The sequence below is a fragment of the Neolamprologus multifasciatus genome, chromosome 7 (assembly GCF_963576455.1).
Source record: "Neolamprologus multifasciatus chromosome 7, fNeoMul1.2, whole genome shotgun sequence".
Classification (NCBI taxonomy): Eukaryota; Metazoa; Chordata; class Actinopteri; order Cichliformes; family Cichlidae; genus Neolamprologus; species Neolamprologus multifasciatus.
In genome coordinates, this window is record NC_140445.1 from 60,171,126 (window position 1) to 60,193,347 (window position 22,222).

General features: G+C 38.3%; 1 protein-coding gene across 2 annotated transcripts in view; it reads right to left on the reverse strand.

Moving 5' to 3' along the window:
- Nucleotides 1–22,222, reverse strand: part of furinb (furin (paired basic amino acid cleaving enzyme) b) — a 103,780-nt gene that overhangs the window by 43,821 nt on the left and 37,737 nt on the right. For both annotated transcript variants that reach the window (XM_085164870.1, XM_085164871.1), the window contains exons 3-6: nt 11,933–12,031; nt 2,531–2,626; nt 802–930; nt 3–79 (exon numbers count right to left, since the gene is read on the reverse strand). In XM_085164870.1, the coding sequence (XP_085020996.1) occupies nt 3–79; nt 802–930; nt 2,531–2,626; nt 11,933–12,031 (401 nt within the window). The remainder of the gene's footprint in view (nt 1–2; nt 80–801; nt 931–2,530; nt 2,627–11,932; nt 12,032–22,222) is intronic.

Below are 22,222 nucleotides of genomic sequence, written 5' to 3' on the forward strand. Positions count from 1 at the left end.
ACCTGTTCTCATTTCGTTGTGTATATCTTGGTTGAGGGTCAGTATCTCCATCATTTACGTCATAGCTGGCCTCAGGGTCCTAAAAGAGAAATAAGAAAAGGTTATGACACCAATCAAGTGATTTTACATTTCTTTTAAAGAGCTGGCTTAATTGTTTTGTCCGTAGTTGTGTAGTGTAATTTGTCTTCTGTGACTAAATGTTAAAAAAAAAACCCGAAAAGCTGTCGGTTGGACCTTTTGTGTGCACAAGGGTTTTGGATGATTTTGATACAGCTGATAAAACAAAGGAAGTACGAAATTTTAGTGGCTATAATTCTTACTGAATAGCATGAAAATTAAAATACATATCAAAAAGTTGCCCTTTTATCATCACCAGTTTAGTAGACATTTTGTTAACTGGTTCAGTTGCCTTTCTCACTCACTATGTATTAATAGACTTCTCTGCATTGAATCATATCTGTTATTAACCTCTGTCTCTCTTCCACAGCATGTCTTTTATCCTGTCTTCCTTCTCTCACCCCAACCGGTCGCAGCAGATGGCCCCGCCCCTCCCTGAGCCTGGTTCTGCCGGAGGTTTCTTCCTGTTAAAAGGGACTTTTTCCTTCCCACTGTTGCCAAAGTGCTTGCTCATAGGGGGTCATATGATTGTTGGGTTTTTCTCTGTATCTATGAAGCACCTTGAGGCAACTTTTGTTGTGATTTGGCGCTATATAAATAACATTGAATTGAAATTCAAAATGCATCGTGTGTTGAGAAGTTTGGGACAAGAACAAGAACTGCTATTTGAAATTTATGACTTACGTAATTGCTTATGAGGTCGGGATGGTCCTTCTCAATGCCATCATCCAGGATAGTGACCACTACACCTCTTCCTGTGTAGCCCTGAGCCCAGGCTGCTTTTGTATTCAGATCTTGATGTGTTGGGTTGGACTGGAAGAGACAAAGGCTTTTGTTCAGCTGTCAATCTGCCATGACTGACTTTTCCAAGACAAAATGACAGAAAAGGTCTGTCAGTGAATGAAGGTCCTACATCTTCTGCGAAGACCTTCTCTGCTGCATGTTATTAAAAGAGCATCGCTTGATACACCTGACACCATGAAGATACGAGGGGAGATCAGAGGTGCTTCATGAACATTTTAAACTCCCATTTTAATGCATCACCCCGGTATGTCTGCCTCCTCAGGATGAGTTGCCCGTTGTGAACATCCTACTGTTGTTTTGCTGTCAACGAAAAAGAAAGACAAACTGTTGCAGGTCAGGCATCTTGGGGAGAGAGCATTTGCCTCTCGTGCTGAAGAAATAACATCCGGCAGCATTCGAGAGGAGAGCGAGGGAGGCAGACAAAAGGCAGCGGTAAAGCGTGATTTGGAGGAATAAGTGAAAATCTGTACAGCTCGAAGAATAAGGAGAGGTGAGTGCGAGAGCTGACAGAGATGGTTACAAATAAACACAGATATACGGGAACAGAAAGACATTAAGATAATCTCCTCTGCCTCCTTTTCTTTTTCCAGTTTCCCTTTGACTTCACATTGAAGTGCACGTAGCTGAAACTTATGAATACATTAAATACACATTATTAAATTCAGGCAGACACAACTCAATACTTCACTTAAGTTTGCCCTAAAGTGACTGTGCTAAATAAACCTTTTATAAAAGAATTCTAAATCCCATAAATTTATTATGCGACCAAAACAGAACTCCGGCACTGGTGGTTTGTGCGTTCAGCTAAACCAGCTTTGTTCATTTGTTTGTTTAAGCCAGAGCTTTGCAATGTAGTTGAAATAGGAAAAAAAAGGGTTTAAGGCCTGAGACAATTAGAAGTCTAATGCTGAATGGCAGAGGTAGTTCCACAACTTCTATTCATTGGTGATTTATGTCTGGGATAGTCAATGTTGTCATTAATCCGCTGCACTGACAGAGGTTTTATGTAGTTAAAAAAAAAGGGGGGGGGGGGGGGGGGGATTAAGGTGAATTGAGGCATCTCTGAGAAAAACTGCGAATAATGAAATAGACATGGAGGCAACATTATATGCCATCGATGCTTCACAGGTGATCTCAACATTGTGGAAGGCACTACATTATATATTTGACTGAGAAAAAAAGTTGCAGGAGGTAAAAACAGGACAGGTAAAGAATAGCCCATAACGGAGCAAAACATCCTATGATTACCGGACCGGCTGTATTTAAATATAAATCTTCTACTTCAACAAAGAATACAGCTTGAAAACAGGCATTCCTACAGGCTGCTACTGAAATGATTGAATACAGAGACGGCTTGAAAATGTAAAGTGGGATTTCAAATGCATATGAGTAGCAGCCACTATACAGTCAGCTGACTGTACACCCACTTTATTTGTTGGTGAAGCCATAGAGATATCTATTTTAGACAACTAGAACCATGCTACTGAAAATCTCATTATGTATGGTATTTAATAAGCATTTTAATTATTCCATTTCCCAATTTTAACATTTTAGTAATAATGTCAAACTAATGAAATAGATGGTGGGAAGCTAAAGGAAGTCTACATACCAGATACCACTGCTTAGGGAAATCAGGATCCGTTAGTTCTTCATACACATCCCTCTTCTTCCTCTTTTTCACCACTTGCTGCTCTGTCCACAGGACCTGGATTGTCAAGGCACACACACGCGTGCACAAACGCACACAAACAGCATGCCCACACAAAGCAAACAAGCAAACCCACACGCAAAAAGAAAAAGCACAGTTTACTCAGGTATCCTCACGATATTGTGTCATTATTAATGTTCTAATTTGAGAAATTGTTGCTGTGTCCCACAGACTGGGGATGTAGAAAAACACGGTCTCAGCTGTGTTCAAAAAGTAATAACTAGAAAGAGGAGCAGAGATGTGAAGAAAATCTAATTTAGTTCATTGCTCAGATGCACAGGGAAGGTGGCTACTGTATAGTGCGCCTGAGCAGGGGCCTTTGAAGTTGGGAGGGCTGCTGGGAAATGCTCAGGCTCAGTAAGTAAGGGTAACAAGTCTTGCTAATATCACACATAGTAAATTTCATATAGTGGTTTTGCTTCAGAAGTTGAAAAAAAAAAACAATGCAACACACAATGTTAACAGGTCACACAGTAAATCAGTTAATGCCATTCAACATTTGGGTTTTCATGCTAACGCCCATATATTCTGAACACTGAGTACATGAGTCAGTAGTAAGTTTAAATAGACACATTTAGGTTAGCAATTTATATTCAAGCCGTGACAAAAAAATAATAAAAGGACAGCATTCATATGCTTAACAAGAAATGCCTGGTTGTAGGGGTGTGCAAATAATCACATTTTAACTTCTATTATGATTGACAAATATTAAAAACAACTATTAAAACAAGGTTAAATTGACTATTCAATTCATTCATTCAATTTCACTATCTGTTAAGCTTTAGAAGATATGTTTCTCATTTTTTATTATTTTTTGAGTCTATCCATTTAATTAAAAACCCTAAAACAAAACACAAACAGCCCACCCACCTCCAACAAACATAACCCCATAATTATAAGGGGTTTTGTTTATTTTTATTTTTCTGCAGAGCAGCTTTACCTCATTTACGACAGAAAACACACAAATAAGGAGGAGACCGCTGTCCACACAGTACCTTTTGCAAATGGGGCACTGGGGCATTGCTTTTTGTTTTTTTGCTATACTTGTGTAACTACACCAAAGTTAACTTTCTTAAAATCAGGACAAAAATACTGAAAATACAATTCAAATACTGACTTAGGCTGAAATTATACTATAGCAGAGGGAATCGATTGAGCGAGCTTACAGCAGAGGTTTATTTTCTACAGCACTTAGAGCAAATGCTGTTCTGCATTATTATTATTGTCAATGATAAATGCATCCTTTGCTGATTTTTTTGTTGAAGGTGGAAAAAGCCCAAACTCGCTCTATTTGCATGGAGAACACTCAAGTGAAGCGTGACTAAACTTTTGAATTTCCTTTACAATGCAGACTGTCAAAGTACAACTTGCTATTTAAGTATTTTAGGCCTTTTCAGTAGATTTTTTTTGCAATCGCTTTGCTGCTCTTGGTGTTGTTTCTAATGGTGAGGCTTCTCTACTTGCTCGACTTCATGATTATATGCTTCTGTAAAGCACGAGGTCTGAAAGAAAATGTGTTGAGTACAGCTGCTGAGGGTGTAAGCTCCAAACCCAGCTGAAAACTTTGCCTTAGAGAATGCAGCCATTAACCTCATTGAAGTGACCCTAGACTAATTAACATTTATCTCATTTCATTACATTTATAACTGCACATGTCTGACCTCACCGCACTGCTGCTCACTGCCCGCCACATTATTAACGGAGCAAAATTACCACCCATGATAATCTGCATACAGCCATCGACTACAGGATAAACAACATTTCATTTATATAGTAAATTGAGTTAGATGACCAAACGCTAAAGCTGACTTCAAACATAATTAATGCAATCTCTTTTGCAAATTGAGCAACATTTCAGCAAGACGACCTCCACTTAATGACTACAAAAAAAAAAAAAGGTTGAATCAGTTTATTTCTGGAGATTAAGTGATCTTTGGAAATTAAAAAATATACTTCAAGTGTTGGGCAAGGACAAAGATTAGACAAATTCAACCACCTGCACAAAGAAATAATCGAGAAACAAGGAGGAGGTCTCCACAAGGGCTAGCACTGTAATCTGCTTGAGCAATAAACATTTGTTCCATCTCTCGCAGAGTGTCCTGAGGGTTTTCATGTCTGATGACTAAGACGAAGTCAAGCTGGAGTTGTTGGCAAAGCAGAAAGAGAGAGAGCAATCAAAAGACACACTGTCCTTTGATCTATAGTTCTGTGGCTCACTTTAAAGAGAAAGAAGGTAAGAAAAAGATACGTTTTGGGACTTTTTCCATTGCTATTTGTATGAATAAATCTAATCAAATAACAATCACCAAGAAATTGATGCCACTAACTACTAAGGCTGGGACACCATGCCAAACATATCAACGAGACGGTTAATAAGGAGGGTATTATTCTGTCTGCAGTATGCTTTGGAAAGTTTAGCAGTGAATGTAAACATTCCTAGTTTGTTTAGCAGGAAATCTCACAGGGGGGCTTTTAATTTGAAGCTAAATTGAAAATGTCATATTGAGCTCAGGACTGAAATAACTAAAGATTTGTTATTGTGGGGAAACTATCGTGTCAATCAGACTGCAGGAGGGGTTGCTTGGAGACAGAGCATGCAAATAAACAAAGAAAAAAGAAAAAAAACTGTAACAAATTTCGGGTATCTCATGCATCATTGAGATCCATATATTTCACAAACTATTTAGTCAATAGCCTTTGATGCTCCGTAATTGATTTTACAGACTAGCCATGCTGCACAAGCTCCAATATTATTTCTTGATACGGAATTATTTCACAATAAAAGGTGTCAAAAGCAACAAGAGAAAAACAGACAAGAAAAATATTATTGAAAGTACACTTGTTTACCTTAACTTTTCAATAAAGACAGATATTAAATATACATTTATCTATTTACAGCAGCACTTGTAAGCCTGCAAAGCTGATCTCAGGTTTGCACGCTGATGTGAGAGTCTGATTACCGTGTAAAGGTAGTCTACAGGTATGAAGATCAGCACCTGCTGCTGGGAATTGGACTGTGAGGATGGAATACAATGAACAAACTATCCGGAAGAAATGGCATATGTCACTGGAGCGGGACTGGTACACCACTGGCCAATTTAATAAGGCATCTGTTTTCCTTTATTCCTTAATGCACTATATTACACTGCATTACAGCTGCCAATTTTTACATTTCCTACATGCCTCTGGTAATGCAGCCTGCACACATGAAGGCAGCCTCTGATGCAGTTATCATAAATTACTACAACTAATACCTTTTCTCACGGGTAGAGTGCTATAAGGTCTTGACCCTACAATGTAAAGTACACAGAGATGACTGTTGTGAATTGGCTCTATATAGATATATATGAATCAAATTTCAATTTATCATTGTCATTGGAGGATTTTGTTATAATTATTACAACATTTTCTCAACCAGCTCTTCTACAATTTCTGCTCTAAAGAGATTTTATCCAGATCCAAGAAGAAATAGAATTTTTTTAGGCATGTACAAGACATGTACAGGGTGGACAGGCAAAAGAAGATTGTTTCTGAGTCTTCTAGCTCAGCAACTTCGTTGCCGATTCATGCAGCTCAAGGAAATATTAGCACAGAGGCAGGCTGCTGAAGCTGCTGCAGCTGCTGTGCCAGGGACTGTAAAGACAACGCAGTGCCAGGTGCAAGAGAGCTGCAACAGGAATCGCAGCAGGTTTACCTGTGCAACATGTCAGAAATTCACCTGTGCCAAATGCAGGGATGATGGACACTGAGTCTGCAAACGCTGTAAAGTCTGAAACACACCCATATATTGTGTGTCTTTTGTATGTAGGTTGTAACACAGAGGTTTGGCCTGCCTTGGATCTGAGTAAACAAATGCCAATGTTGCACAAACACACGCACGCGCGCACACACACACACACAGCAAATCTGCATTTATTTGTCCCACAAGTGGAAAATCTGCATTGTCATTGCAAAAAAGTGGACAGTGCAAGACAAAAGCAGCTAAATAAAAACTGTACAAAGAGCACGGTATAGAAAGTGCACTATACAAACAATCTGGAAACATAAATATGGACACGTGTATTCAAAAATATTGGTGTGACAAGGATTGACAAGAACTAATATTGCATATGAGAAATATTGCACATAGAAACTAACGTGGTGTATGGTACGCTGCAGGTAAGGAAGGAAAGTAGCCTTGCAGGGAAGGAAAGACCTGAATCTCTCATGGTTGGGGGTTGGGGGAGGGTGTCTTTGCACAACAAAAGCAGGAGAACAATGGAGCTGAAGACCTGTGAAAATCTCAGCGGGGTGCGTAGAGGTGTTAGGGTCGGGGGAATTTACGCAAATTTGCGCAGGGCTAGTAAATCTAGTAGTAGGGGTGGGGGGAAAAAATCGATACTGTGTAGTATCGTGATATTTTGTTTGCTAATAATGTATCGATACAGGGACAGCAGAAATCGATATTTTGTTACAAAAAAAGTTTTTGTGGACTGGAACACAACTCTGACTTCAGACTTCATGTTGATCCTTTTTCTGAGCAAGAATCCTGACATTCCTTCACTGTCCAAATGTGTTTAACTTTTTTTTTTGGCAGCAATAAACATGACAGTTTACTTATTTTAATTTAAGACATGTTTTATTTTAATTAAGTTTAAAACTTTTTTATTTAATGTAAAATTATATTTTGTTTTAATTTACTTTCAAATTCTTCAGTTGCTGAAGGGGCTGCATAGTTTTCATAAACTGCATAGTTCAGAATAGCTATAATTGTACCAGATGGTTGATTCAGTTAAGTTGGACTAGACTGTAATACAAACCGTTCAGTTTGTCAACAATAAAACTGAAATGAGAGAAAGACTGAGTGTGAGACTTTGATATTAGATAAAATGAATATTGATAACGTTTACCTTTATGTACAGAATCTGAATATCGCAAAATATTTAAAAAAATTGTAATAATATCGTATCGTGAGTTAAATATTGTGATAATATCGTATCGTGGGATGTATGGTGATTCCCACCTCTATCTTGTAGTAGGGACTTGCACCAGGGAAAAAAAGGCTCAGTAATTCTAGTGTTACAGATTTAACTGAATTTCTTTCCTTTTTGAAAATGGGGCTTTATTAATTTTTCTTTATTAAAAGGATCAGAAAATAAGAATCTGAAATAACACGCATAATAAGATAAGATGGCACATACGCACTGCCTTTATGGTCTATGCCCTGCATAAACCAATGTACTTATGTGAATAGTCGGGCCCGAAAGGCCACTCTGAGTCACAAAAAACCCTGCATTAACAAGCACTGTCTGTATATCCAAGGCTTCAGACACTGAAAGCATATTCCCTTCTGCAGCTTTAGTGTTGTCTCAACAATAAAAAGATCAGTGAGCCAGACGTTACGACGAGCATGGTTTATTTTGAGGTGATTACACACATATTGCGCTGGTGCTGTAAATCAATGATGGCTTTATCAAGGGTCTGGAAGATAATATCGAGGAATATTCACGACATGATGGACAGAAAACAGATATTCTTCATCTTGTTTGATTGTCTTGTGAATTATTGGATCACTTTATTTTTTCCAAGCCTTTGAAAAAGATTAAAATGAAACAATATAAGCAGGAGGAATCGCACTGTCTTGAAAATAATCAGTCATGGCCCCGACATATGCATTTTTTCCCCCACCCTCTTGTTCCTCTTGTGACTCATACTTAAACATTTACGTCAGTAGCAACCAGTGGGCTTGGGGCTGAATGCCAAGCTTGGTAAGTCATGAGTTCACTACTGAGAGGCAGACTAATGTATTATTGGTTTTGGTCTCCAAACGGGATTTGTTGACAATAATAAATGCAGAATTTTGTCAGCCTCATCCAATATGGCCTCATATAGCAACTAAAAATCCAGCATACTTTTACAGCCAGAGTGAAACTTTCTAGTAAAACTGTACGAGAGACAGATGTAGTTTAAATTCCAGCCAGGACACTGTGCATCCTGCCTTACACTACTGTTCATGAGAAACCCAACAGTAGCCACCCCAAACAAATCAATTCTTTCCCTCATAAAGATGATACGGGGTGTGGAAAGGAGATGACAAACAACTCTCGCAAGCATTACGGTGTGAGCTTATGCAGCTGCCAGTGTCATCATGCCACTGCGTGATTATTCAGAAGGCATGGTGATAAGCACGTTAGCTCCACAGAGCTGAGGAAAACAGACAATGGAGGTAATGTGAGTTACAGCTGCTGGATTACAGAGAGGAAACACTGTAACGAGCTCAAAGCTCAGCAATGACTAATCCAAATCCAACCATTGTCTTTTTATTTATTTATTTATTTATTTATTTATTTGAAAAACAAGTAAAGCAAAAACCTTTACTGTTCTTTATTTTTTCCAGAGATCAGATGGTCTTACAGAACCATATGATTACACAAATGCACTCAAATAAAAACACAAAAACAAACCTACTCACTTATGCTTCTGTGGCATGTTTTTGGCAGTGGTCATGCTTTGCCTGAGGTTTGATCTGGTTGTGTGGGTGGTTGGGCAACCTAGGGACAAGTTGTTGTGCCTGAGCCAGAAACCTGCTGCCCTTAATAGCTGCAGGTTCAAGTGCTGCGTTAACTTGAACTACTGACCTTCCAACTAAGATGAACTCGAGATGGAATCTCCTTTGTCAAAAATATCTTTATAATAGGCAAGGCTGTAATTCTTAGGCTTTGACGTCAAGGCAGCAGTTTTAAAGTGCAGATTGGTTTTTCTCTCATTTGGTATCAGCAAAAAGCCCACAGAGCACATAATACACCTCAGTGTCCACTTATTAGGAACATATCAACTTTCTATTGACAGATTCTCACTTGGGTTTTAATGTTGCTCGGTCCCTTCTGCACCCAAAATCCAATCTTACACATCATTAAATCTTCCTCAGTAACAATAATAAAACCCTTTTTTCCACCACTGCCTGTGCTAAATTTACTTAATTGTGTGTGTGGTTTTTTTTTTTTTCTTTTTAGATTTGAAAACTATGTTTTATGAATTTGAGAGCCACAGTACCGATATCTGCTCAGCAACCAGATTCCCTGGAATGCTCTCAGAGACTTGTTGTCATCCACTTACCCCAACCCCTGATGCCACTGGCCTCAGTGCACGTCACCATATCCCACTAATGATGTCTTGGGGCCTCAGAGCTTGTCAGACCACATCAGTCCTTTCCTCGGCCGGAACGACTTGGACTCAGGAAAGCTACAGATTAGTCCTTGGGTTGCACTTGGCAAAACTACCTTGCTATAGATGTTCTCACTTGGTAACTGCCTATGTTTTAGCACCAGTCCGGCAGCTCTGAAGATGCTTTTAAAGCAGCAATTACCTCAGCTGCCTCCCTTGTTTCCAGTGTAAACACTGCAGCAACAAATGGCTAACTCTTTTAGCAGTAAGACTGAAAATAGGAGAACTGTAAAGCAGACATTTGCACAGATGCAGTACTTCTGTTGGTCCCTGAAATGTGAAGTACTTGATTTTTTAGAAGCTACTAAACATTCTGAGAAATATTTTTAATGTAGAGAAGTCAAATGACATTATGTACGGCAGATTTAGCCATAGTTTTACTATAAAATCCCATGTATACAGATGGGGTTTTATTCAAACAGGTTTTGCCACAGAATTCACACTACTATACTACAGACTTCACACCAGCTTACTGCAAGCCTTCATCCAGGGTTTATTTTAATATACAAAAGCTGAAAATGTTAATTTAAATAATTCCTATTTCACACATATAAAAATAGATTTAAAAGGAAACGTTTAATAAAAGAAGTGTTATGATCTAATATGGTTTCACCTCTTTAGGTGACAGTCATCTACTTATGTCCACTTGATAATGGTAACTGCACATTTCTCTTTTCTACATTTTTAGAATAAACTGTAGCATATCAGCACTTTAACACTCAGTTCTTTCCTCCACACAAACTAAAGAAGACGATATCTGCTGTGTTTGCTTAAACATCTCCCGTAGGTTTGCGTTTCCCCTCTAAGTGCTGTTTGTTTTTTGTATGTGTTTTCTTACAGGTACATTATTTGGTGACCCAGTGTGTTTTTCTACTCATGCTCTGTTCCTTTATTTGTATTGTTTCTCCTATATTCTCTCCTTTTTTCCCTTTTCCTGCCAAGATAGGTTAAAAAAAAATAGGATAACCCAAATCTGAATTTTCTTAAATGCTTGCAGCATTAGTAAATATCTCTTTGCCTTCAGAAGGCAGTGCTGTAATGATCTCTAAATGTCATATCTAATTAGCATTTCATGATTAAAGAAAAGCATTTCACATTTTTGCAAGTATTATTTTCTCTGTAACTGATGTGCTTTGATCTGTGGGCTGCAGATGCAAATTCTGCTATAATAAGCAGCGTGATATAAGGTTTATAATGTGAATCAGTGTTTTCTAGCATCAACCGACAACTTTGTTTCTAGCCAGAACATAAACATTATTAACAGGGAAAAAGCAAAAGCGCATTTGGTTTTTTTTTATTGATTAGTAGATGCTGTTTTATTGTTCAGGAACAGTACAAATACACAGTGGCCTGGTGATATGATGCTGCTTATTCCATAATCTGTGAAAAGGAGAAGAAAAAAATCTCCCAATTTTGGCACTTTTGTTTTTATATGTGGTGCACAGAAAGTTTGATTTTGTGAAACAATTTTAAAACGGTGGTTGATATCGGGTAAATATCACATCTATATATGGTAAATGACTTTTATATAACGCTTTTGTGCTCGAGCACTCAAAGCACTTTAGAAAAAAGAGGCCTCCTTCACTATTCACACCCATTCACATAAGCACCTTTACTATGCTCAAGTGTTTTCCATCTAGCATTCAACTACATTCACACGCCAATGGATGCATCGGTTCAATATCTTGCCCAAGAATACTTTGCCATGCAGACTGGAGCAGCCGGGGATCGACACACCAGGCTTCCGATTAGCAGATGCCCCACAAATGCGATTTTTAACTATATAAAAATGGCATTTACGTTTTAAATGAAAATATTTATTAGAAAAGAAAAAAAAAACTACTGAAAATGCTCAGCTAATAACAGACTCTCCCAGCTGTTGTGCTGGGTGGTTTTGCATATTTACGGCTACTTTGGATTGGGTCAGGGGACAGATGGAAGGGACCGGTGCAAAGACTTTGACAAGCTGTCACTGATTCTGACATCCCTTTTCTCTCGTGATATACCCACTCTCTTTGTGCAATCCAATCTGTCTTTTGGCCTTTTGTTGCCAACATGAAGTGCTACAATAAGCTGCGCGAGTGCTGACAACATTCTTACCTGTGGTTCTTTCTGCAGTCTGATGTGCATCCTCTTGTGGCCAGACAAAGCTCTCTTCTCCACGGCGTGATGCCTGAAGTGATAATAGTCTCCAAAAACCTGCACCGACACATAGGGGAAATGCAATCAGTTCACCTGCAGCAACAGGATGGCCAAATAACACTCTGTGCTCACCAAGGCATTCATGTGCACATGAGTAAAAGTGCAGGATAGTGTTCGAATCGAAATCTGAGAACAGGCTCACTCTTTTCCATGTTTAAGATTAAATAAACATTTGTTACTTCACTGAGTTGTAGAAATGTGAACATCTTTTGAAAGATTACACAAAACAAACAATATTTCATCAACAGTCATAATGCATGACATGAACTTTAGGCACAGAAGTCCTCAAAACACCACAAAAGAATTTTAGTCCAGTGCCCTACAGATCTGTGTTTTATTCGTTACATAACTTACATGTTGAAATTTCTTTAGCCAGTATAGTTTTAGAGACCTGCCTAATCCTTTATTACATTGCAGCTTTTGAGAAAAAATGATAAAAGATGATACATAGACAGACACACACACACAATAAATCCAGAGCAACAGAGAACAGAGATTAATCGGGAAGTGAGGTGAAGAAACTTCAGCTCTATAGATGTCAGACACAGAAGTGTACCAGGAAAGCACCTGCCCTAAGACATCAATTATAGAACCACAGATGGACACTATCAAAAGTGATTAGGCACATCCATTAGAGGTTGAGTCACTTCAGAGCTATTCTTAAGCATTCCTCCTACTGCTTTTATTGTTCCCCCACACGTCCTGCTCATAAAGAAGCTTTTAAGGACAAGTGACTGGGTGGCAACAAACTGGCCTAAAACCTCTGGGGATGCGTGCTTTTCATCAGCCTCACTTTGAAGCAACATACAGAACAACCTCATCTTGTCCTTGTAATGTCAAAAGCAGCTAACCAAAGACTGAGATAGAGGCTAATTAACAAGGACGCCCAGAGATAAGTGCGCAGTAAAAGACAAAAATAAACAGCCCGGTCCCTCTTCACATGGGTTTTCACAAGAGAGCTACCTCCATTTGAAGAGGAAACATTGCAATCTGTACAGTAGTGCCACCGGGGACTGGCTCACCTTCACAAGCCCAGTGGAGCAGAGGAAGAGAGAGGGGAGAGAAGGGGAGTGTGTGTGTGTTTGTGTGTGTGTGTGTGGGGGGGGGGGGATAACGGGGGGAGGCAAGGGGTGGGAGATGCAGGGTTTGACAGGTCGACCAGGCAGGATGGATGTTTATGAGGAGGGAGAAGAGCAGACGCAGCAGGATGGAAGGCTCTCCTGGGGCTGCAGGCTGATTCTGCAGGCAGGCTGTCTGCGGGCCGTCCAGACTGGAGGCTGGACTCTAAGCTCCAGAGCTTAGAGTCTGGCAGCAGTGAAATAAAGCTGCCAGCCTAGCTCCAGCCAATTTGACTTCGTCAAATGTTTGTAATTAAGATTTGCTTTTATATCACTTGCTGTGATAAATTTCACATAAACTGAGCGACGCTCAGTCTTAAATTACTCAGTGTTATGCAAAATTGATCTTTTCTTTTGAGTTCACGCCGCATGCAATTATGTGTAGAAAAGATATAAGAAGCGTAAGGCTGATTTGTGAGGAGAAAGCTACCCGACAAGACATTCCCACAAATACACAGTTAATGGAAAAAAATTATTGTTGTATTAGTAATAATTGTTTTCACAATTGAACTTGTATTCACAACATGAGGTTCAAAAATGTGGTGATGCAACTAGAAGAGGCCATTATTAGGCCGAACAAAAAAGTGGGGAGAGAAAAAAATATATATAAATCACACTCCTCAACCTTCCTGGGAAAGTCAAGGCCCGGGTGCTGGAAAGCAGAGTCCGTCTGTTAGTCGAACCTCAGATACAGGAGGAACAATGCAGGTTTTTGTCCCGGTTGCGGACTCTTTACCCTCTTGACGATACTTGAGGGTGCATGGGAGTTTGCCCAAACAGTCTACATGCGTCTTGTGGATTTGAAGAAGGCAATCGATCATCTCCCTCCGAGTAATCTCTCTGAGGTGCTTCAATAGTGTGGGATTGTCTGGCCTGTTGCTACGAGCCATTTGATGTTTATACAACAACTGCAAGAACTTGGTCCGAATAGCCGGCAATAAGTCGGACTCGTTCCCGGTGGGAGGTAGACTCAGGGTCTTAAGTTTTAATGCAATACTTCTGGGAGAATGAATTACAGATAAAAGTCTGCACTTCAAACTTGTCGTGATTGTTTGATTTAAAATCCACTGTGGTGGCAAAGGCAATAATTAATATTTATTTAATATATATGTTTAAAAAAAGTAAAAGTGTACAGAAAGATAAATTTAATAATAATAATAATAATAATAATAATTATAATAAACTTTATTTATGAAGCACACTTAAAAACCAAGGGTATGCCAAGGTGCTTAACACGTAAGATAGAGAATAGGAGGAGGATAATAAAAATAGAACCAAAGCAAGTACTCAGTGTGCAAGCAGGTAGCTGTCACTGATACATAGAAAAGCAACAGGTACAGAGCAAACAAGAATTTAAATGAGCATAAAAGTGCATGATATAAAATCATAAAAGAAATATTAGATTGAATAAGTGGGTTTTTAGTCGTGATTTGAACAGTGCAATGGAATCAGATGCGCGGAGGTCGAGAGGAAGGGTATTCCACAGTACCGGGGCGGCCAGAGCAAGCGCACGGTCACCCCCGGACTTCAGCCGAGATCTGGGTTGGGTCAGAAGTAGTTGAGTGGCAGATCTGAGTGTTCTAGCAGGAGTATGTGATTTGAGAAGTTCACTAAGATAACTTGCCGCTAATTTATTAATCGTTTTGAATGTAAGGAGTAATATTTTAAATTGAATACGGTACTTTATGGGCAGCCGATGCAAGCTAGCTAGAACAGGAGTAATAGGGCAAAATTTCCTGGTACCAGTCAAGAGGCGGGCTGCTGCATTTTGGACTGTTTGCAGTCTAAGAAGAAGAGAAGAGGGATGACCGTAGTACAAGGAGTTACAATAATCCAACCTGGAGGTCACAAAAGCGTGAATAAGCTTCTCCAGGTCCTCATGCGGAACATAATGCCTAGCCTTAGAGATAAGGCGCAGTTGGTGGAAGCTAGCTCTCACTACAGCAGACACTTGCTTATTAATTTATATTATATTAATATATTAATATTGATTTATATTAATTTATATTAATATATTTAAAAATCCAGTTGTTAACAATATAGTTGCAGAGGTCACGATGACTCTGATTTTAATATATTTTTATTACAGTCGAGGACTAACCTTACAATCGCCATGCCTCAAAAGCAACGGCAAAGCTAAAAATGGAAAAAAAGCCTCTGAATAATACAAGATCGAGGTGTGATGAAAGATGTGCCCGAAGAAATTAATGAGACCCACTTTCACATTGATTGTGACAGGGCAGAAAGCTAATCTGTGCTGCACTTGGGTGGCTTTTCTGTGGGCAAACCTATTTTCGAGAGTGCTGATGTCCTCATTTAGACCACGAGTCTTCGGTTCTTGGGAAATTGAGATGGAGACGGAAATGTTGGTGTAGCTGCCTGTGATTGCAACCGAGTCATACCTCTTCAAAGCATGCACTCGAGTAAATCACATGGGGTTTTGTGTGTGTGTGTGTGTGTGTGTGTGTGTGTGTTAGCAATAATAATTGAGAGCACTGTAGGTCATTAGTCACCCTGACACTAAGCTCAGAGTCTCTATTAGAGGCACACTGCCCTTTACACTCCTCACTGGGCAGTGCAAGAAGTTCCTTTCTCATGCATTTCTTACTTTAGGTGTTTCACTCCTTTTTCCATGGTTTCTAAAACTTTGTGTAGCTTGAAGAAACTCTGTATCTGTACACTGCATATAACTAAAACGACTCAAAGAGCAGCAAACAATTACATTTGTCTTATCAGTTACTCTACCCATTGGTTCATCAAGTAATCCTCTCAATTCCAAGATGAAGCAAGATAATATCTACGAATGCCATATTTTGTCTTATTGTAAATATTCATGCAAATGTATTATATTTGTTCATAAAAGAAAGTTCATAGCACATACTGTGCTAGCACATAGGCAGTTTTTGGTCCACACAAAAGAATATTGTGAAACGATATGTGAGAGAACAGAGAGAAAACATTGCAAATTTATGACTTCAAGACATGCCCAAAGGGCTTTCTTTGCTTGAATCTTAATCTGCACATCAAACTGGAAAAAACATCGCCTACTTCAGAAATTTTTTTCCCAGAGTCATGAACATAGAGAAACTACAGCAAGTATAAGGTATAAATGTAAGGCAGCTTAGTTGACATCAGCAAAAACGTTGTACTTTAATAAATGTGATTAGTAGCACATTATACAAGCACCAAGGACAAACCAACAAAAGCCCCTAATAGAGCTTAAAGGTCTTATAACGGAGTTTTGATGAATCTAAAGACGATGATGAAGTTATACTGAGAAAATCTGAGTTCAACACTGAATAGAGGCTTTTCTTATGAATGGGAAATCTATGTAGTCAGATTTCAAAAGAAATTTTTTTTTCCAGTAAAAAGCATGTTGAGAACAAATTGATACTGGAAATGGCTGATCACACAAAACCCTTGCAAAGTTCAATTTATTTATTTATTTAGCTAAACAAAACCAATAGTGTTGGGGCTATAATGAATTGCAACGTCTTCAATCAGATCTAGCGACTGGGTGAGAGCCATAAATGTACAGAAAATCCATCTAATCGTCACTTAGATCTGTTGGGGACCCAAAGTTTAGAGTGGTGGTTCTGAAGCTGTGTGGCGGGCTCTCCGAAGGCCTGTAAAAACAAGTGCAATGTGCAACACCATATTTTTCCTCCGTAGTCCACGTTAAAGTCCACTCTGTTACACTAACATTCCAGTTTTGGGAACCTGCAACATCTAAAGTCTTCAAGTGTGTTCAATAAAGAATACAAAGGCAAAAAAAACTACTACTTAAATTACTTCATTTTAAAATAACTTAAAATTATTGACCACTAATGGAATTGCAGAGTGGATGCAGATATTATATCAGATATATATGTATGAAGGACAAATGATTGGACTAATTAATTATTCAGGGATGTATTACACTCACTCACTCTACTGGATAAGCTTCATGATGAAATCAGCCTCTTTTTCTGCATTATGCAGTTTGATAAACAGCCTACAGGACATGCTGATACTGACATAACTGTTAATGTTTAATTTAAAAGCTTAAAGGTCTGGCTTATCTTAGTAAATCTTAGCAGATAGCAAGGCCATTCATTTTGGATTAATTCACTTAGAAAATACCTCCTGAAATACAAACTTGTGATAAGAACAAATTAAAAAGCACAGAGAGAGTGCAGAAAAGCTCAAGTGCAATGCAACTTTCACAATACGACCCCTCTTTCATGTGGTGAGCTTTCATGTCAAGGACTGCATCTGTGAATCTGCGGGCACAGACGTCAACATGGATCCATCTTACTTCTGTCAAGCTAAGGTAATTAAGTTTGAGCAGAGAAAAATATTAATTTGCGTGGACTCTTGGTTAGATTCTGTAACTGATTTTAAAAAGAAATTATTTATGAACTGAGATTTGCCTAAATTGGGTTCATCTGATGTGAATGTCAAGTATTTCAAGCTTGTAATTTAACTTTGAACTTACAAGAGCGTGCGCTTGTGTGAGACAGACGGATGTGGGAGTTTACATGTTGGCAGAGTTTTCAGTGCAACTGACATTAAGATCACTTATCAAAGCTTTCTGTCAGTCTGGAAGATATGTGAAGCACCAAAGAGGCATCAACCGGCTTGTCATCATTTTTTTTCCCCAGCCCACTCACCACATCATCTTTTTTACTTTAGATTTTGATTTCTCTAATAATCCTTTGCCTAAGATAGATTGTCTAACTCACCGTAAGGCAATAACAGTGAAAAAGCACTGTTTACCGCAGGATGTCATATAACAGAGGTTATACTTAAAGTACTTTTCTAAAATGCCAGGAAATTCAAGCAATTTACTCAAGTTATCATCCAAAGTGGTTGTTAAGACTTCAAGGTGACTGAAAGTAAGCTAATGGTATCTTTCTGGTCTCCCCTTTGCTGTGTCCTGCCCATGTTATAGTGGTTGGCTGGTTCTCGCCACCTCCAGCAGCAGTTGTTAGGTTGATACTGGCCAAAAAGGATTTGCATCGGATCAGTGGTGCTGAAAAAGAGAAATGCAGAAAGCTTCCACTGGACTGTAACCTAGCGTTATTTTACATTGCAGTGTATGTGCATACAAGTGCTTAGGCAACTTTCCAATGTTACAAAGCGATTTGAAACGAGGGAAGGTTTTATTTTATTCTCATCAAGCAAGTGAGGATAAAATTATGCATTGTACTTTTTCAGAAGTGTGTGTGAAATTTGTTTCATGCCTGACACTGCCTGATTGTCCCAAGTGTCAGACGATGGAAGAGAAACACAATAAAATCTCATTTTTCTTATCGCAAAACTGTAATTCTGCAAGACGACTAAAAGAATTCCAATTTTCAGAGAGGTGGCAGCGTAGAAAACAGTAGAGAATGAGACTATGTGTGTGGATTCCAGCCGACAATACAGTGTGTATGAATGTGTGTACGCCTGTGATTACATGCCTTCTCCATGGACAATGAATACAAATATCCACTATCTAGCCGAGGTAGAAGTGAGTCACACGCAAGTCAAACTAAAGTCCCTTTTCCCCCCTGCGGGCAAGTTGCTACAGTCTGGCTCAGGTCAAGCAAGACACATGAGATTGTGATGATCTACCCCAGCTTTCACATTTTAGTTATTTAAAAGATCCAGGGCTTTAAAGTTTAATTCCACTGCTGGTAATGGAAATAGGTCTTCTATGCCTACATCTTCTAAATCTTACTGATGTTTGACATTTTGTTGCAATCAATAACAACGTTCCTACAAAACAAAAGAGTAGAACAGGGCTCTGAATTTATAGATGTAAAGACACTAAAGGGAAAGCAAACATACAACATTAAACAAAAGATATGATGGTCATTACCTAACATTTGATTATCTACTAAACAGTTTTTTGTATTAAGTCAAAGCCAAATACACTGAATACATATCATAGTCATGTTTTACAGGGCTCACAGTAGAACCAGACCAATGTATTGGCTGATATTAGGGATTTGCCGATACGTTTGTATCTTTGTTTATAACTGCTGTTAAAGAACATTTTAGAAGATATGAGCAAGACACTCCTCAACCACGTATATGAAATACTGTGGCCACATAATTTCCTCAGGGATTAATAAAGTATTCTGATCCTGATGGCTGTTAATATTACATAGTTTTTCCACCAGGGGGCGCTCTCCCCCTTCCCTGTTGGTAACACCCTTTTGGAACGCAACAAGATTGGTTTGTAGTATTATCTCAGTAAGGACTCGGAAATAAAAGTAGACATTTGAAATGCTAGGGATATCTGTTTATATTTCAGTTAACTGAAATAAAAAAAGCTATTCAGAGCTATTCGTTTAGAATGACTAGCACTGTTAGCAAAATCTGGAGCTAATCTATGCTAAACCTAAAAGCTATTTAAATAAAATGATCAGAAACAAAAAAAACAAATGCGCATATTTCTTGGCGATTAGATATTTGGTGAACAGAAAACTTGCTCATCATAAAATAGTGCATCATAATTAGGAATAAGGTGATCTCTGCTAAGATAATACTTGCAGTAAAACTCCCTTTTCTGATGCTGTGTTGTTGAAATGTTGCCTAAAGTCTAGCTACTTTAGGTAGCGTAAACTTGACTTCAGTAAACTTCATCCTACTCCTTTTTAAGCACACACGTTGTGTAGACATAGAGATATTCATGAAAACTTGAAGTTTTTTTCTTCTTTTATCTTGTCATTTCATTATATTTGCATGTTCGAAATAAAATTCTATCTATCTACAATATTAAAAAATTCTGATTGCTCAGAAGCGATTTAGGTTATTACCTGATGTGTACTAAACTTCTACTGTAAGACTTTTATTAAGCTTATTTACATAATGCCAAGATGCTCCATATGCAAATTTCGGATTAACTTGAACATAATTTATACGACACGATGCTTTTACACTTATAAAAACAGACTTCAGAGTGACTGTAACAGCAGTGAAACTGGTATTTCAATGGAAAACTGATGTTACAATCCTAACTGTTTCGTCATTAACATCTCTGGTTGTGGTCAACACAGGAAACTATCGATTTAAAGCCAACTCTAACAGCTTAGAAACAATTTTATAGCCATGTTTCACCAGTCAGTGAGTTCACATCCCATTATATATGGAATATACCCATATACCAATATACCCATTGTGGAACTGAATGGTTTTGTCTGATTTTTGAGCTGCAGACTTTGATCTATTGTTGGCACCTTAATTGATAATCCAATTCTTAAATCCAAATTCTCCAGTTTTTCGAAACCCTCTTTATGATATCTGCCTCTACCGACCTGCCACGCTGAAGCAGACATCGTGTTTCAAAAATAGAATCTAACTTCTCAATATCTATAAATTTGCTAATAGTTATTATAAAGAGTCCTTGAGTAACTGGTCTAATAACAAGTCACATTTTATATTCACGAAAGCAAGTCGAAACTTTAATCGGATTTGGTCAAACAAGTCCCAACTGCTCAAATTAGCAACTTGAGTCTGCCGCCTCTGGTGTCTAGCATCAGAGCTTAAAAATCAACAAAGCTGAGATTGACTTTAACAGAGTTCCATATTAAGTGTATTCCCTTAAGCTTAGATAAAGTGCATAGAGGCAAATCAACCTTATTGGGATTGGCATCAATCAAACCCATCTTTCAAAGAAAAACACTGACATCAGTGGCTGTTAGTTAGAGACACAGCAGTAATAGTAGTAATTCACTCTAAACACTGCGTACCTTAAAGCTTGTGATACCATATATAACGCTACTAACCTTAATGAAAAATCCTTCAGTAGGCACATAAATATGAGCAACACACAGTGCTCTATACTGTAGGATGGCACTCACAGACGGCTTCTGTGGCGCATCTGAGACTAAAATGTCAGTGACACAGCAGGGCACATTGATTGCCACAGCCCTTTTTCCTTTGCTTCTTTTTTGCTTTCCTTTTTGTGGTTTATTTATGTGGTGCCTTTCCTTTCATTTATGTTGCTTATTCACTTAAAAAACACACAAAATCAAACCCATAGGTCTGGATTTAGGTTTGAATTTTTAATAGGTCTTTAGCTTCTTAGCTGCTTAGTTGTATAAACGCAGCAAATGTGTTGGTGTGGTGTGTTTGTTTGATATTTGCCCTTGGGCTATTAAAACAGTCATATTGTTGGCATCCACTGAGCCACTGGGTTGGATATCTTTTGTACCAATTAGGCAGAAACTCTGGGGTTCCACTTAGTGGGAGTAACTCATTGTTTTACTTTAATAGAAGCTAATTGAGTGTTTTCAAACTAAGGGTAATTATTTGTTTGCATCTTTTCTCTAATTCTGCACATTGCTATCTTCGATTCTATTCAAGAGCTCGGGAGATTTGTTGTCATGGGAGAAGCTAAGCCACAAAAAAAAAGAAGAAAAAAAAAGCTAATTGTTTGGGTAAAAAGCAAACATTTAAATAAAATACCTACAAAGACCATCTCTCCAAAAGTATTGAAGTAATAAGACAAAGGCAGAATAAAAGCTGTGGCACTGAAAATGGGTTTACATACATGTTTTTCAGCACAAATAAAGAAGAATTATATATGAGCAGCTGCAGGAAAAGCAACAAAGCCTTGAAGACATGCTAAATCACAATGTGTCGAGATAGACTTATTCCTATTCTGGAAGAGTAAGGCACAGTGGAATATGTAATAAAAAGGAAAATGAAAGAGAGGCATGAGAAAGAAATGTATAAGAGGAGAACATAAAAGTCAGGCATCACTAAGAGAGCAGAGAAATCCCTACTGATTTCTGACCTTTTGTCAATAGTACCATAAAGCTACACTTATACAATTGTGGCTCTGTAAATGACTATTTCCTTTAAAAAAAGATGAAGATATATCTCCATACAGTATCTCTCATGTCTTGATGCAATGGATTCCAACTTAGATTAGACCGAAATATTAAATAGCCTGGATTTTTATAATCTTTTGCATTTGCTGCAGACCTAAAATATAGAGAAACTAGCATTCCTGATGTAGCTTATCTCTGTGGTAAGATTTTTTTTCCCTGAGAACAGATAAGCCTTCTCTCCCTGCACTGTCCCTTATCAAAAC